Here is a 13,773-nt window from a genome sequence, read left to right on the forward strand (position 1 = left end):
ATCGCATCACCTGACAAGAGCTTCTACCAAGATAGGCGTGAACCCGAGTCCCCGCCCCCAGACCCAAGCAGAAGGCGGGACCCGAGGACGCCGCAACCCAGGCGATGCCTAAACCTGCGGTCCGGGTGCTATGGCTGGGGCGGCTGCACTACGCCGAACTGCTGGGGCTGCAGGAGCGCTGGTTGCGACGAATGCAAGCCGAACCTGGCACAGAGGCCCCGCTGGGGGCTGAGGCAGGCGCGCTCCTGCTCTGCGAACCCGCGGGACCCGTGTATACAGCTGGGTTGCGCGGCGGCCTGACGCCCGAGGAAACTGCGCGGCTACGGGCCTTGGGCGCAGAGGTGCATGCCACAGGTCGCGGCGGCCTGGCTACTTTCCATGGCCCAGGCCAACTGCTCTGTCACCCCGTGCTCGACCTGCGGCACCTCGGCCTGCGCCTGCGCACCCACGTAGCGGCGCTGGAGGCGTGCGCAGTGCGCCTGTGTGAGCTCCTAGGCCTGCGGGGAGTGCGGGCGCGGCCCCCGCCCTACACCGGCGTCTGGCTGGGCGAGTGCAAGATCTGCGCAATCGGTGAGCACCACGGGGCGGGGCCCGGGCGGGGCGGACCAATGGAGGCGAGGGTAGAGTAAGCGTGGGCTTTGAGTCAGAGCTAACCGTTGCGTGTGTTTAGTTTGTTCCCCAGCTAACGTCTCGTAGGTGGAGGGGTGGCATATGGGTCCTCGGTAGTTCCCTAGTTACGCCCATCGTTACGGGTGGAAATACTGTAATTGAATTAGAGAGCTACTACCTATGGAAAAATGGTTGTTTTTAAAAAGAAAGAATCGCTATTTAAGGAATCTTTATATAAAGACATCTGGTCCGAAACAGAACCACACAGCCCCCACCCCACCACCAGTTTGGCTTCCTCCTCCATTCTGTGCACAATCCGTGTTGCAGAAAGAAATACTGAAAAGCAGTAATTGCACCTAGAAGATCCTGAAGCCTGAGGATTGAGAGCGGTAGAGGATCTATACTCTAAGACCCTTTGGCTTGCCTTGCAGGAGTTCGCTGTGGAAGGCACATCACATCCCATGGCCTGGCTCTGAACTGCTCTACAGACCTCACGTGGTTTGAGCACATTGTGCCCTGTGGACTGGTTGGGACAGGGGTCACTTCCCTGAGTAAGGAGCTCCAGAGGCGTGTTACTGTGGATGAAGTAATGTCACCTTTCCTTATGGCCTTTGAGGAAACCTACAAATGCACGTTGGTCTCCGAGGACAGCCTCAACTAAAGGCATTCATGTCAGCACAGCTATGATGGTTCTGTACTGGAAAGCACCAGATCTGACTTCAGGCATCAGAACCTCAATTCTAGAGCTAGTGTATCATTTTATGACCATGATACGGAGGGCAAATCATGAGCTCTGAGACATGGTTTCCTTAGGTATGTTGATATTACCCCAATCTACCTCAGAGGTGCTGGATGTGAACTCACTGCAAAAAGCAACACATGCTGTATAAAATAGGATTGGTGTCAGGTTTTCAGCATAGAGAAACACAACTATCATAGATTGTTGTTTTTCAGTTATTTGTTACTTTCTCAATATTGTATCTAATTGAACAATTCTGGTCTGTAGTTTTGGTTTTTTTTTTTAATTTTGTGGAAATCACTCAGGAAGCTGAGGCATGAGAATTGCCATGAATTTGAGGCCAGCCTGCACTACAAAGCGAGATCATCTCAAAAAAAAAATTTTTTTTTTTTTTGTGGGACTCAAATCTTCCAATGGTCCAGGTAAAAGTGACATGTTGTGTTACTTTTTCATTCTCAAGAGACCTATGTAGGTTCTTTTTGCAATAAAGGGAAAAGCCTCTTGAAAGAATAAAATGGGATCCTGTCATCCTGCATGGAAGTCTCCAGATTTGGTAATTTATGTTTTTGGTTAGGGTACCTTGAGCTAAGCCACAGGCTATAGGAGAAACAAAGTGCAAGTAACGAACAGAAGTTTTTCTTACATGTGATCCCTCCGTTTGAAAGACTGTACTAGTTACCTTAAAACAGCAATATTTATTATATTTTTGTGGGTCAGAAAATTGAGAGAAGCTTAGCTAGGTGTCTAGGTGGAGGTCTGTGCCTGAGCTTACATTAAAATTTCAAAGATAATCCACTCAGTTGTTTGGTCGGTTCTGGTTGTTCATGGGGAGGCCTTTGTTCCTCACTGTGTAAACTATTCATAGGGCTACTGGCGTATTCTTGTGACAGGTTACCTGGCCAACCCTGGGCAAGTGATGTTAGAGAGAGGCAAGATTGGAATCACCATGCTTTTTATGACCCAGTCTTGGAAGTTGCATGGATATTTTCTGCAGTCTTCTAACAAATGAGACCAATTTTAGTGTGCAAGGACCATCATAGGAAATGTAAGAGGTAAGATCTTTAGGGCCCCTCCTAGAGACTGGCTCCCACAGCCCATGAAGAGTGGAAGGAGCCTTTACACTGAGGAGTCAAGGGATCCTGTTTCCAGTCTTGGCTCTGTGAAAAGGTCCTTTCCTTTCTGGGCTTCACTCTAACCTTCAAGTGGTACCATGCCCTACAAATATAATGGGAGCTACATTGCTTTATTAAAATGTTTTTAAAAAATAGAGTGATGTTAGTTTACATTTCTCATAATTTATTAAAAATATGAAGCATTACAAGTAATATTTTACAATTTTTCATAGTAAGTCTTCAAAATCTTGTGTGTATTTTGCTTGTATAGTACACCTAAAAAGTGGACTAGCCACTTTTTTTTTTTTTGGAGACAGGGTCACAGTATGTATTCCAGGCTGGGCTTGAACTCACTGTGTACTTCAGGCTGGCCTCCAACTCCTGGCAGTGCTCCTGCTTCAGCGTTCTGAGTGCCAGGATTCCAGGTGTGCACCATCACATCCAGCTGTACTGGCCACATTATGTAAATGTTCATCAATCACATGAGGTAGCCTTAGACTGATTATTGTGTCTAAAGTCCTCTTGAGTTCCCAGGGTTTTATGACCTCCCTGGCTTCTAGGAAGAAAAAAAAGTCCCCACACATCTGAGATCTGACTACTGAGTACAAATAATTTATGTCTTTTGTTCAAGCTGAAACATTAAAGGTAATATTTTTACCTCCTGTTTACAGGGATGAAAACCAAGGTTATGCAGTAACTTAATGCCAAAACCAGGACCAAGTCTCAGGTGTGAACCCTTTGTCATGCCCCTTTCCTGCTGTACACATTGACTTAGAGCTCAGAACAGTGTGCTTTCTGTGTCATAGACAATCAATATTAGTTAATTAATGGTTTGTCCGCCCATTATTTGGCTCATATCCTTAGTTTCCCATCCATGCTACCATTGTCAGGGTGTATGAGTTCAGAAGTGGTTGATAATTACCTTCTAGTATTACTGCCAAGAAGGTAAATAATTATTCCAGGAAAAATGTAATTAGATACTCAGGGTTAAATACATAGTGTTTCTACCCACCTGATACTTGGCCTTCCTCTCTAGCAGCCCTAATAAGTGATCATACAATTTATTCTTGAGTGACTCTAGACACAAAAAAACATTTACTAAAAACCTATTTATGGTGCCAAGTCCTACTATATTAACCCTCTTACATATATTCTTTCTTTGGGCAGCCTGTCTGGTCCTAAATCACAGAAAATCACTGCATGGTGGTGTGATTGTTTACTCAACTTTCCTGAGCCTCAGTTTCATCACATGAAACTAAGATGATTAAGGCATCTGCCTCAGCATGGAAAGAATTAAGTACCTAATGACAGATGAAACACTTGAGTGTAGTGTTGACACAGAATAAATGTCAGTACATATTATCATCATTATTAAATTTTGTTCTCTATAAGCCTTCTTGAAGAAATTATTCCCAGTCCCTTTAATGTCCCCCTGAGATAGTAGGATCCTCATGAATGGAGCTTTAACTGTCTTCCTTCATATTCTGGCATCTAGCACAGGGTCTGTCATACAGCAGACTAGTTATACATACTAATTAAGTGGAACTGAACTATATGAAGTCTTCTCCCATCCTGCCTTGTATACTTGTTGTGTACCAGCCACAGCTCATGTATGTCCCAGTAGTTCCTGTTCCCTTGGTATGAACTGACCACTGAAAAGCATGCATTTCCTCTGTTGGAGTTACAGGGCACAAACTCATGGGCTGCTATGAACCTACAGGAGTGTTCCCTTTGGTCATCAGAAGGTTTGTATGGGTATATGTATATATTTATGTTAAATAGTTGTCAACCTTTAAAAATGGGCTTTTTACCTGACAGTTGATCAGAGCTGAGAAGTAGTATGTGTGTTTTAAGTTGTACTCTCCAGTTAGCTGCACTCCCCTTTTCCCCATTGGCCTACCTGCTGACATCAGTTTTCATGATCCTTGGAAGCATTTGAGTTAATGACCCCTGAGCTACACATTTTCTTTTTTGAAATCCAGTAGGATGCAGACCACTGTATCAAAGTTCCACTTTTATGTCATAGTCATGGGAGGCCTTTACAGAAATACCATGCTGGGCACTCAGAAGGCTGAGGCAGAAGAATTATGAGTTTGAGACCAGCCTAGATTACGTAGTGAGACTTCGAGAGAGAGAGAGAGAGAGACAAACAGACAAAGACAGAAAGAAAGAGAATATGAGAACGGGGGAAATCTAAAAAGCATGTGAGAAAAATGCTCAACATCACTAGTCATCTGGGAAGTGCAAGTCAAAACCATAATGAAGTATCATTCTAGCCAAATGACTGTTATTGAAAAGAGTAAAGATACTTTATTAGTTTTTCCATTGCTGGGACAAAATACCTAGCACCTGTACCTTAAGGAAAGAGGGTTCAGGGGCTGGGGATTTAGCTCAGCGGCATAAGCACCTGCCTTGCAAGCAGGCAGTCGTGAGTTCGATCCCCGGTACCGATAAAAAAAAAAAAAAAAAAAAAGGGCTGGGGATTTAGCTCAGCGGCATAAGTGCCTGCCTTGCAAACAGGCAGTCCTGAGTTTGATCCCTGGTACCGATAAAAATGAAAAAAAGACAAAAAAAAAAAAAAAAAAAGGAAAGAGGGTTCAGTTTTGGCTCACCCTATTGTCAACTGGATCCAAGGTAGAAGAGGCATAGTGCAAGAACCTGAAAGAGGAAGGCTGCTCAACCCATGGCAGTCAGGAATTAGTGAGAAAGGAAGAGCCAGAGAGGAAAAAAAAACCCTCCAAAGGTACACCCCCAGTGATCCACCTCCAGCTGGATCCCACATTCTAACAGTGCATTCAGCCGTGAACTCAACAAAGGATTAATCCTCTGGTGAATTTAGTACCCCCAGAATCGAACCACCTTCCAAGAGCCCCAATCTTGAATACAGACTTTTGGGGGATATTTTGGATCTAAGCCATAACAATGAAAAGGGAGATCTAGCACACTATGAGTGGGAATGTAAATTAATATATTTACAATAGAAAACTGTGTAAGAATGTAAAAAAAAAAAAATAGAATATTGGACTTTTGGGAGAGTGGTGGAGTGGTGAAAAGCAGAGAAAGAGCCTCTCTGGGATTGGTGTCCAGACACTGGAATATAGCAGCATGAGGATGAGGAGAAAGTGGGTTTCCAGGAACCAGCAAGGATCTGAAGAAAGAATTGATCTCCAGAGGGAGAATGACGAGAGACTTCAATGAAGGAGGAGTGGGGGGATGGCACTTTCTTCCTGAGCCCTGACTCATTGCATGGGAAGGGTGGCTTGAACCTGCAGATGCATGGTAACCACTGGTGACCTCTGGAGCAGTGGATACAGTGGACTGTTGTGGCTGATGAGCTATTTGGAGTCAGATGTTCCCCAGGAGAAGGCAGTTGGCCAGTAGTCAACTTGAAGAGGAGACAGCTGAGCTCAGAACTCAGGGCAGCTACAAGCACACTCTATGTTGTGGCTCCAAGTGTCAGGATGAGGTGGGCCTGAGTTCAAACCAGACACAAATTGGGTTGTAGTCTCCCAGGCAGAAAACAGCCTGAACTTCAGTGGAACTAAAAGTGCAGATTTGCTGGGGTTACCCCCACTTACTGGGGTTAATCAGCATGGATCTGGACTCTGCCTACTTTGTCTACCAGTGACAGCAGAGACATGCCTTGAAGTGGACAGTTTTTTCTTATTTTTTCTTATTTTTGCTTTTTATTTTGTTACATTTTATTCTTAATCTTCTTGTTTTTTATGAGTGTGACCATCATCTCCAGTTTGTTGTTGGTGGTCTTTTTTTTCTTATTTAAAGAGAATAAAACAAAACAAAACAGAATAAAGCTAGTCAGAACAGAAAAATGAAAATGATACAGGACTTCAAAACAAGATAATAGGAAATCAACAATGGCTATCATAATGTCTCTTCTTTTCTTCAAAATAGCTGTCCATACCATCGGACACAGTAAAATTAAACAGAACAAGACAGAATAAAACAAAGTTATGAAAACAATACAGGAATTGAAAACAAGACAATAGGAAATTAACAATGGTTACCACCTTCCCTTTTTACGTGTTTCCTCCCTTATTACTTTCATAATATCTGTTGTACATTTTGGATCCCACTAACTCCTTCAGTTTTTTACACTAGAAGACAACATGATGCTCACCCTTAATGAGATAAACCATTTCACTCATGAGCATGATCTTACATCCATTTACCTATAAGCACTTCAAGATTTTCCTTCTTTATAGCTGAGTAGCTTTCAATTGTATGAAAATATCATATTTTTCTTATCCATTCCACAGTTGATAGGCAGGCTACCCCTGCTTTTTTTGGTTTCCGATTGCATGGAGCATTGTTTTCTCTCCTTTGACTTTGTCAATGAATTTCCTTTCAAGTTAAATGTGTTTCTTATGTATAGCATATTGACGGATCTTAATCCACTCTTGTTTCTTTTTATTGTTGAATTGAGGCCATCTACATGAATGTTTAGAACCAAGATGCATTGGCTTGTCTCTGCCATGCTATCCTCCTGCTATTGGCACCCCACTTTTCCCCTTCATTCAATTCCCTGCCTGGGTTGGCAGTCCCCCTCTGCTGCTATTCCTGAAAGTGTGGTCATCTTTATCTCTCTCTAGAATATCCTTTAGCACTCTATAGGGTTGGTTTGGTGGGAATGAATTCCTTCAGTTGTTCTTTACCATGGAAGTATCCTATTTTTCCATCAATTTTGAGAGAGAGTTTTGCAGGGTACATCAATCTGGATTGGAAGTTGCTTTCTTTCAGGATGTTAAACACTTCACCCCAAGCTCTTCTTGCCTTGATGGTTTGTATTGAGAAGTCTTCTGTGATTCTGATGAGTTTTCCTTTATAGTTGATCTGTTTCTTTTCTCTAACAGTCCTTAATATTCTGTTCTTGTGCTGAATTCCTGGCTTCTTGATTATGATATATCTGGGTATAGATGTATTTTAGTTATGGCTAATTGGAGTCCTATGTGCCTCATATATCTATATGCCAAGTTTTTTCCCCATGTTTGGGAATTTTTCTGCTAATTTTATTCTACTTCTGTAAATAGTCTTTTTATATCATTTGTCTGATCCCCACCCACATTTTTGCTGACACCTATCACTCTTAAATTATTTTTCTTTGTGTTGTCTTGCAGCTGTTGAATTGTTATTTCCTGGCTCCTTGTTATTTTTAAGAGATCTTTTCTTTCATGATCACTAGCTGCAATCCTGTCTTCAAGGCCTGAAAGTCTATCTTCAGTCTCCTTCAAATGGTTTTACCAGCTTTTGATGGAGTTTTTAATTTCCTGGATATCTTTTTTGAATCTGTTTCATGCATTATAATTCCTTCCTATATTGTCCAATCAAGGTTTCCATCATTTTCCTATGCTCTTCTTGTTTATTTATGTCTTCTTTAGGTATGCTCAGCAATTCTTTCATTGTGTTTATGATTTTTTCTTTTTCCTGAGATGATATTTTGGGTTTGATTACTTTTATAGCCACATGAAATGTTTCTTTACTTCAGTTGCTATCCTTTCAGAGATTTCAGGTATGTGACTTTCATTTTATTCCATGTCTGTATCTCCCAGATTTGTTCTTTGTTGACTGCAGTTCTGAGATTGCTTTTTGCTTCTTCATCATGACATTTTCCTAGATTCCTCCCAGCATGCCAGTTACGGGATCCCAGGTGCTTCCCATGTTGGCTGCCCCTCCACAGTATAAGGGAATGGGCCAGGCATCTGGATTTCTCCAAACCCAGGTTTCCAGGAAGGTACTGGGGCATGGGGCAAGCTTCTCCAGACCTGTGCAGCTACATTGAGGCTTCCCCAATGGCCATGGGTGTAATGTGTGTGTGGGGGGGGGGGCTGCTGCTTCTCTCAGCCTGTATGGCTACACTGGGACTACCCTAATGGTGGCAGGTGCACAGGGCTGTGTTTATCTGATTCTTTAGCCCATGCTGGCTGCCCACAGGAAACAAGCATCTCTAGTGGTGGCCTATGGGCTACACTGGTCACCTGAGCAAAGCAAGTGTCCCAATAACAGCATATGTGCAGGGGTGAATCTGGGTATTTCTCCATATCCACACTGATTACCTGAGGGAAACAGGTACCCTGATGGTGGCAGATATGCAGGGGCAAGTCTGGCTGTTTCTCCCTGCCTGTGCTGTCTGCCCACAGGAAGCAAGTTTTCCAATGCTTTTTTTTTTTTTTTTTTTTTTTTGGTTTTGAGACAGGGACTCACTATGCAGTTCAGGATGGCCTTCAACTCACTTTGTATCCCAGGCTGGCCTCAAACTCATAGCCATCCTCCTGCCTCAGTCTCCTCATGTACTAGGATTATAGGTATGTGCCACCATGTGTGGCTTGTTTCTAGATTTTTGTTCTTGTTTCTTTTTTTCCTTCTCTTCTTCCCTCCAGTCTTTTTCTTCACCAGTTTCCCAAAGTTTGCATAATCTTTCTTTATCCTCCAGACTTGCTTCGAATCTCTTCCTTTTCTTATATTTCTCAAATTTCCCCACAAACCCTTTTAAATTTTCTCCCCTGAAAGTAAATTCCATGCCATGATGGGATATTTACTGTAAACAATTTTTAGTTTGTTTTAGATTTTATATATATAACACAAATCTACTTCACACAGTAACAGGCAGAAAATTAATAGTTACCACAGTTTCTATGTTGTGTTTACTGCTGCTGTTATTGCTGATTGTACTGTTTTAGCCAAGCTGACATAATTGTTCTAATCAATTGTTCTTCCTGGTATCCTAAGACTGAGATTGCCTGAGTCATAAAAGTACTATTGACCAGTGCCAAACAATCAGGGCCTAAGCCAACTAGGCAGTGACTTCTCATACCCAATAAATTGAAGAGGTAGGATCTTGCAACAGACTCAAAACTTAGTTACACCTGGATGACATCTTGGAGAAGTAATCATTTCCTAAGGGTTATACATAATAGTAATTAAGGTACTTTCCATAATTAGTTTATAAGCATCATCCCAGGAATTAAACTAAAAAAAAGAAAATGAGAAGATACTTAAGCAAGGTGCAGCCCCACACTTCTAGCTCACCAAAGGCTCACCCATGAGGAATGAAGTGGAGCAATTCAAAAGCCACCAACTTGGACTCTGAAGTGATAACAGCAGAAGCAACAAAGTGGATGAGTCTCCAGAAAAAATCAAATCTGATTTTTTTTTGGTACTCACTACTCATGCTTGCCAGCAGGTACTTATGCCACTGAGCTAAATCCCCAGCCCCAAGAATAGAGGTACTTAGAAAAATGATGGAAATCATGAACGCCCTGGAAAGAAATGGAATCGATGAAACATATTCAAACATACTCAAATTTCATTGAAAGTATATGCAGCAGAATGAGTCAATGTGAGGACAGAATCTCAGATAGAGAAGACAAGTTGTAGTTAGCAATCATGAAAAGAAAGATTTCTTTAAAATAGTATAGGACCATGAAAAATCAATCCCACAGCTGCTAGATAATGCAAAGGAGAAAAACATAAACTTGACAGAGTCAATGAGCATGTGAAAACACAAATGATATAAAAAACCTGTTCATAGAAGTAGTGGCAGAAAATTTCCCAAGTAGAGAGAAAGAATTTAGCATACAGATAAGTGAGGCATGTAGAACTCCCATTAGCCATGATCAAAATAAGTCTACTGCAAGGTATATACTAGTCAAGGTTCCAGAAATCCAACACAAGAATAGCATATTAAAAGCTGTTGGAGAAAAGAAACAAGTCACCTATAAAGTCCATCAGAATCACAGCCCATCAGAAACACAGCAGACTTTTCAATATAACTCTCAAGTCAAGGAGAGCTTAGAGTGAAATATTTTAAGCACTAAAAGAAAACCACCTCCAACCCAGATTCGTATACTCTGCAAAACTGTCTTTCAAAATTGATGGAGAAATAAGATACTTCCATGACAAAGAACACCTGAAGAAATTCATGACCACCAAACCAGCATTCCAAATTGTTCTGAAAGACATTCTAGAAAAAGATAACAAGTACTCCAGTTCCATGAGCCACGAGGCAAGGCAAGCAATTAACAAGGGAAAAAGGGAAACCAACAGCAAGAAAATAGCATGATAAGGGTAAGTCAATACAAATGCATACCAGTTATAGCCATCAATGTTAATGGCCTCAATTCACCAATGAAAAGAAACAGACTAACACAATGAATTAAGAAACAAGGTCACCAAATGCTGCACACAAGAAAACATTTAATTCAAAAAGAAATTCATAGACTGAAAGTTAGATAATGGAAAATAATACTCCATGCAACAGGAACCCAGGAAAAAGTGAGGGTAACTATTATATTTACAGACAAAATGGTTTTCAAGCCAAGACTGATTAGGAGAGACAAAGACAATCTCTACATCCAAATAAAATGAACAGTCCAAGAGATAACAATCATCAATATACATGCAACAAATACCAGCACATCCAACTATATAAAACAAGTATTAACAGTCATAAAAAAATCAAATAAGGACTAACACAATTATAATGGAGGATTTCAATACCCCACTATCACAAATAGATCAACTAGACAAAAATCAACAAAATATCAGAACTGAACCAAACTTTTGAACAAATGAACTTAGTAGATATTTCCATAGTATTCCATCACACATCATAATTACACATTCTTCTCAGCTGTATACAGAATGTTCTTTAAAATAGGCCACATACTAGCTTATACAACATACTTCAGTAAATGCAAAACAGTTGAAATTATACTATGCATATTATCACACCATAGTGCAATGAAATTGGAAATCAATGGCAAAAGAAAACAAAAATTTCATAAACACATGGAAATTAAATGAAACCCTCTTGAACAACCAGTGGGTCACAGGTGAAATTAAGGAATTTAGATAGCTTCTACAATTAAACAATAATGCTGTTGCAACATATTAGAATTCATGGAAAATATTCCTATGAGAGAAATTTATAGTGGTGAAATCCCATATCAGAAAAACACAGTGACTCAAAGAAAACAATACAAAGAATCAATGGTTCTTTGAAAGATTAAATAAAATTGAGAAATCCTTCAGCCAACCTTATCAAAAAAGGAAACAAAAGACTCAAATCCATGCAATTAGGAAGGAAAAGGTGAAATCACAACAGGTCCTATAGAAATGCAGAAGATCATCAGTACCTGACTTGAGAACCTGTGTTCTAATAGACGGAAAACAGAACAAATGGACAGATTCCTAGATATATATCAATTACCAAAGCTGATTGAAGAAGATACAAAAATTTTGAACAAACCAGTATCAGTCAGTGAAACTAAAGACATAATTAAAAACCTATCAGCAAAGAAAAGTGCAGGCTCTGACAGACTCACTGCTGAATTCTGCAAGAAACTTAGAAAATACCTAATGCTGCTACTTCTTAATGAAATTGAAAGGGAAGCAATACTACTATTTCATTCCTGGAAACAAATATTACCCTGATACTAAAATCAGAGAAGAATCCAACCAAAAAAGAGAAGTACTGGACAATTTCCCTCATGAACAAAGATGCAAAAATCCTGAATAAGATACTGGCAAAGAGAATGCAGCAAATCATCAAGAAGATCACACACCATGACCAAGTAGGATTCATCCTAGGGATTCAGAGATGATCCAACATAGGCAAATCAATAAATGTAATGCATCAAATTAAAAGTGACAAGGACAAAACCATATGTCATCTCAATAGATACAAAAGGCATTTAATGGATCCAATTCCCATTCATGATAAAAAAATACTACAGAAAATTGGAATAGGTGGTCTTTATCTCAATCTAATAAAAGACATCTATGACAGAACAACAGCCAACATCATACTAAATGGACAAAAACTGAAAGCTTTCACTCTAAAATCAGGAATAAGACGAGGATATCAAATATCACCACTCCTATTTGATATAGTTCTAGAAACATTAGGCAGAGCAATTAGACGAGAAAGAAAAGGAATAAGGATAGGAAAGGAAGAAGCTAAATTATTATTTGTGGATGATAAGATACTCTACATATAAGATCCCCAAACTCAACCTAAAGACTTCTAGATTTAATAACCAAATTCAGTACCATAGCTGGATACAAAGTCCAACACTCAAAAATCTATAGTATACCTATACACAAAAGCAACTCACTGAGAGAGAAATCACAGAAACAACACCTTTCACAATAGCATTCCAAAAAATGAAATACCGAGGAATCAACCTAATGAAGGAAGTAAATGAATTTTACACTGAGTACTTTATAGTACTCTGGAAAAGGATATCAGAAATTGGAACAATATCCCTAGATTACAGATAGGAAGAACCAATCTAGTGAAAATAACTATACTTCCAAATTTGATACACAGATTAAGTGCAATCCTGATCAAAATACCAATAGCATATGTCATAGAATTAGACAAAACAATCCTAAAATTCATCTGGAACCAGAAGAGACCTAGAATAGCAAAAGTAGTCCTGGGCAACAAAGGCAAGGCAGGAGGTATCACAATCCCTGACATGAAATTATTCTACCAAGCTACTGTGATAAAAACAACATGGGACTGGTAAAAAAAATGAAATAAAAAATGAGACACAAGGGTCAGTGGAACATATTAGAAGATGCAGAAACAACTCCAGATATACTCAGCCATAACACTTTGACAAAGGAACCAAATACCTTCCCTGGAGAAATATAGACTCTGTAGGGCCGGAGAGTTAGCTCTGCAGCACAGTGCCTACCTGGTATGCATGAAGTCCTGAGTTTGGTTCCCAGTACAAAAGAAAAAAAATACAGCCTCTTTAATAAATGGTGCTGAGAAAACTAGCTTTCCACACATTGAAGAGTAAAACTAACCCATATCTTTTACCATGCACTAAACTAAAATTGAAATGGATCAAAATCTAAATGTTAAAAACAGAACAACTAAATCTGCTGGCAGATAGATTAGGTAAAACTCTTGAAGACATTGGTGTGGTCAAAGACTTTATATAAAAAACCCCACTTGGACAGGAAATATCAAAAAGAATCAGTCAAGATGTGATTGCATCTTATTAAAAAGGTTTTGCACATCAGAAGAAACTAACAGCAAAGTAAAGAGACAACCCAGAATGTAGGAAAAATGTTTTCCAGCTGTTCCTTAGACAAACCTACTATCTAAAATGCGTAAGAACTCAAAAAAACAGAATCCCACAAATTTAAAGACCCAATAAAAAATGAGCATCTGAGGTGAATATACACTTCGCAGATAAAGATGTAGAAATGATAAACATATGAAAAAATATTCAACATCACTGGTCATTTGAGAGATACAAATTAAAACAATGCTGAGAT

At 40.0% G+C, this 13,773-nt stretch overlaps 1 protein-coding gene across 2 annotated transcripts; it reads left to right on the forward strand.

Annotated features, from left to right (window-relative positions):
* Nucleotides 1-59: 59 nt before the first annotated feature.
* Lipt2 (lipoyl(octanoyl) transferase 2) lies at nucleotides 60-13,456 on the forward strand. Of its 2 annotated transcripts, XR_010049839.1 has the most exons (3): nucleotides 60-570; nucleotides 1,041-1,422; nucleotides 2,239-13,456. XR_010049839.1 is itself a non-coding variant. In XM_003463401.5 (2 exons), exons 1-2 carry the CDS (start codon nucleotides 105-107, stop codon nucleotides 1,268-1,270), a joined length of 696 nt encoding a protein of 231 aa, XP_003463449.4. In that variant the 5' UTR covers nucleotides 60-104; the 3' UTR covers nucleotides 1,271-2,615. The 2 variants fall into 2 exon arrangements, 1 of the variants encoding a protein (XP_003463449.4); XM_003463401.5 differs by having other exon boundaries at nucleotides 1,041-2,615.
* Nucleotides 13,457-13,773: the final 317 nt, after the last annotated feature.

The sequence above is a fragment of the Cavia porcellus genome, unplaced genomic scaffold (assembly GCF_034190915.1).
Source record: "Cavia porcellus strain 051 isolate PalLab524CR breed Dunkin Hartley unplaced genomic scaffold, mCavPor4.1 scaffold_9, whole genome shotgun sequence".
Taxonomy (NCBI): Eukaryota; Metazoa; Chordata; class Mammalia; order Rodentia; family Caviidae; genus Cavia; species Cavia porcellus.

What these genes read in the sequence shown, in the direction of transcription:
- Lipt2 (XM_003463401.5), top strand. Translation starts at nt 105, where the DNA reads ATGCCTAAACCTGCGGTCCGGGTGCTATGGCTGGGGCGGCTGCACTAC. An exon ending in GTGCAAGATCTGCGCAATCG is followed by an intron (nt 571 to 1,040) that starts GTGAGCACCACG and finishes CTTGCCTTGCAG; the next exon opens with GAGTTCGCTGTGGAAGGCAC.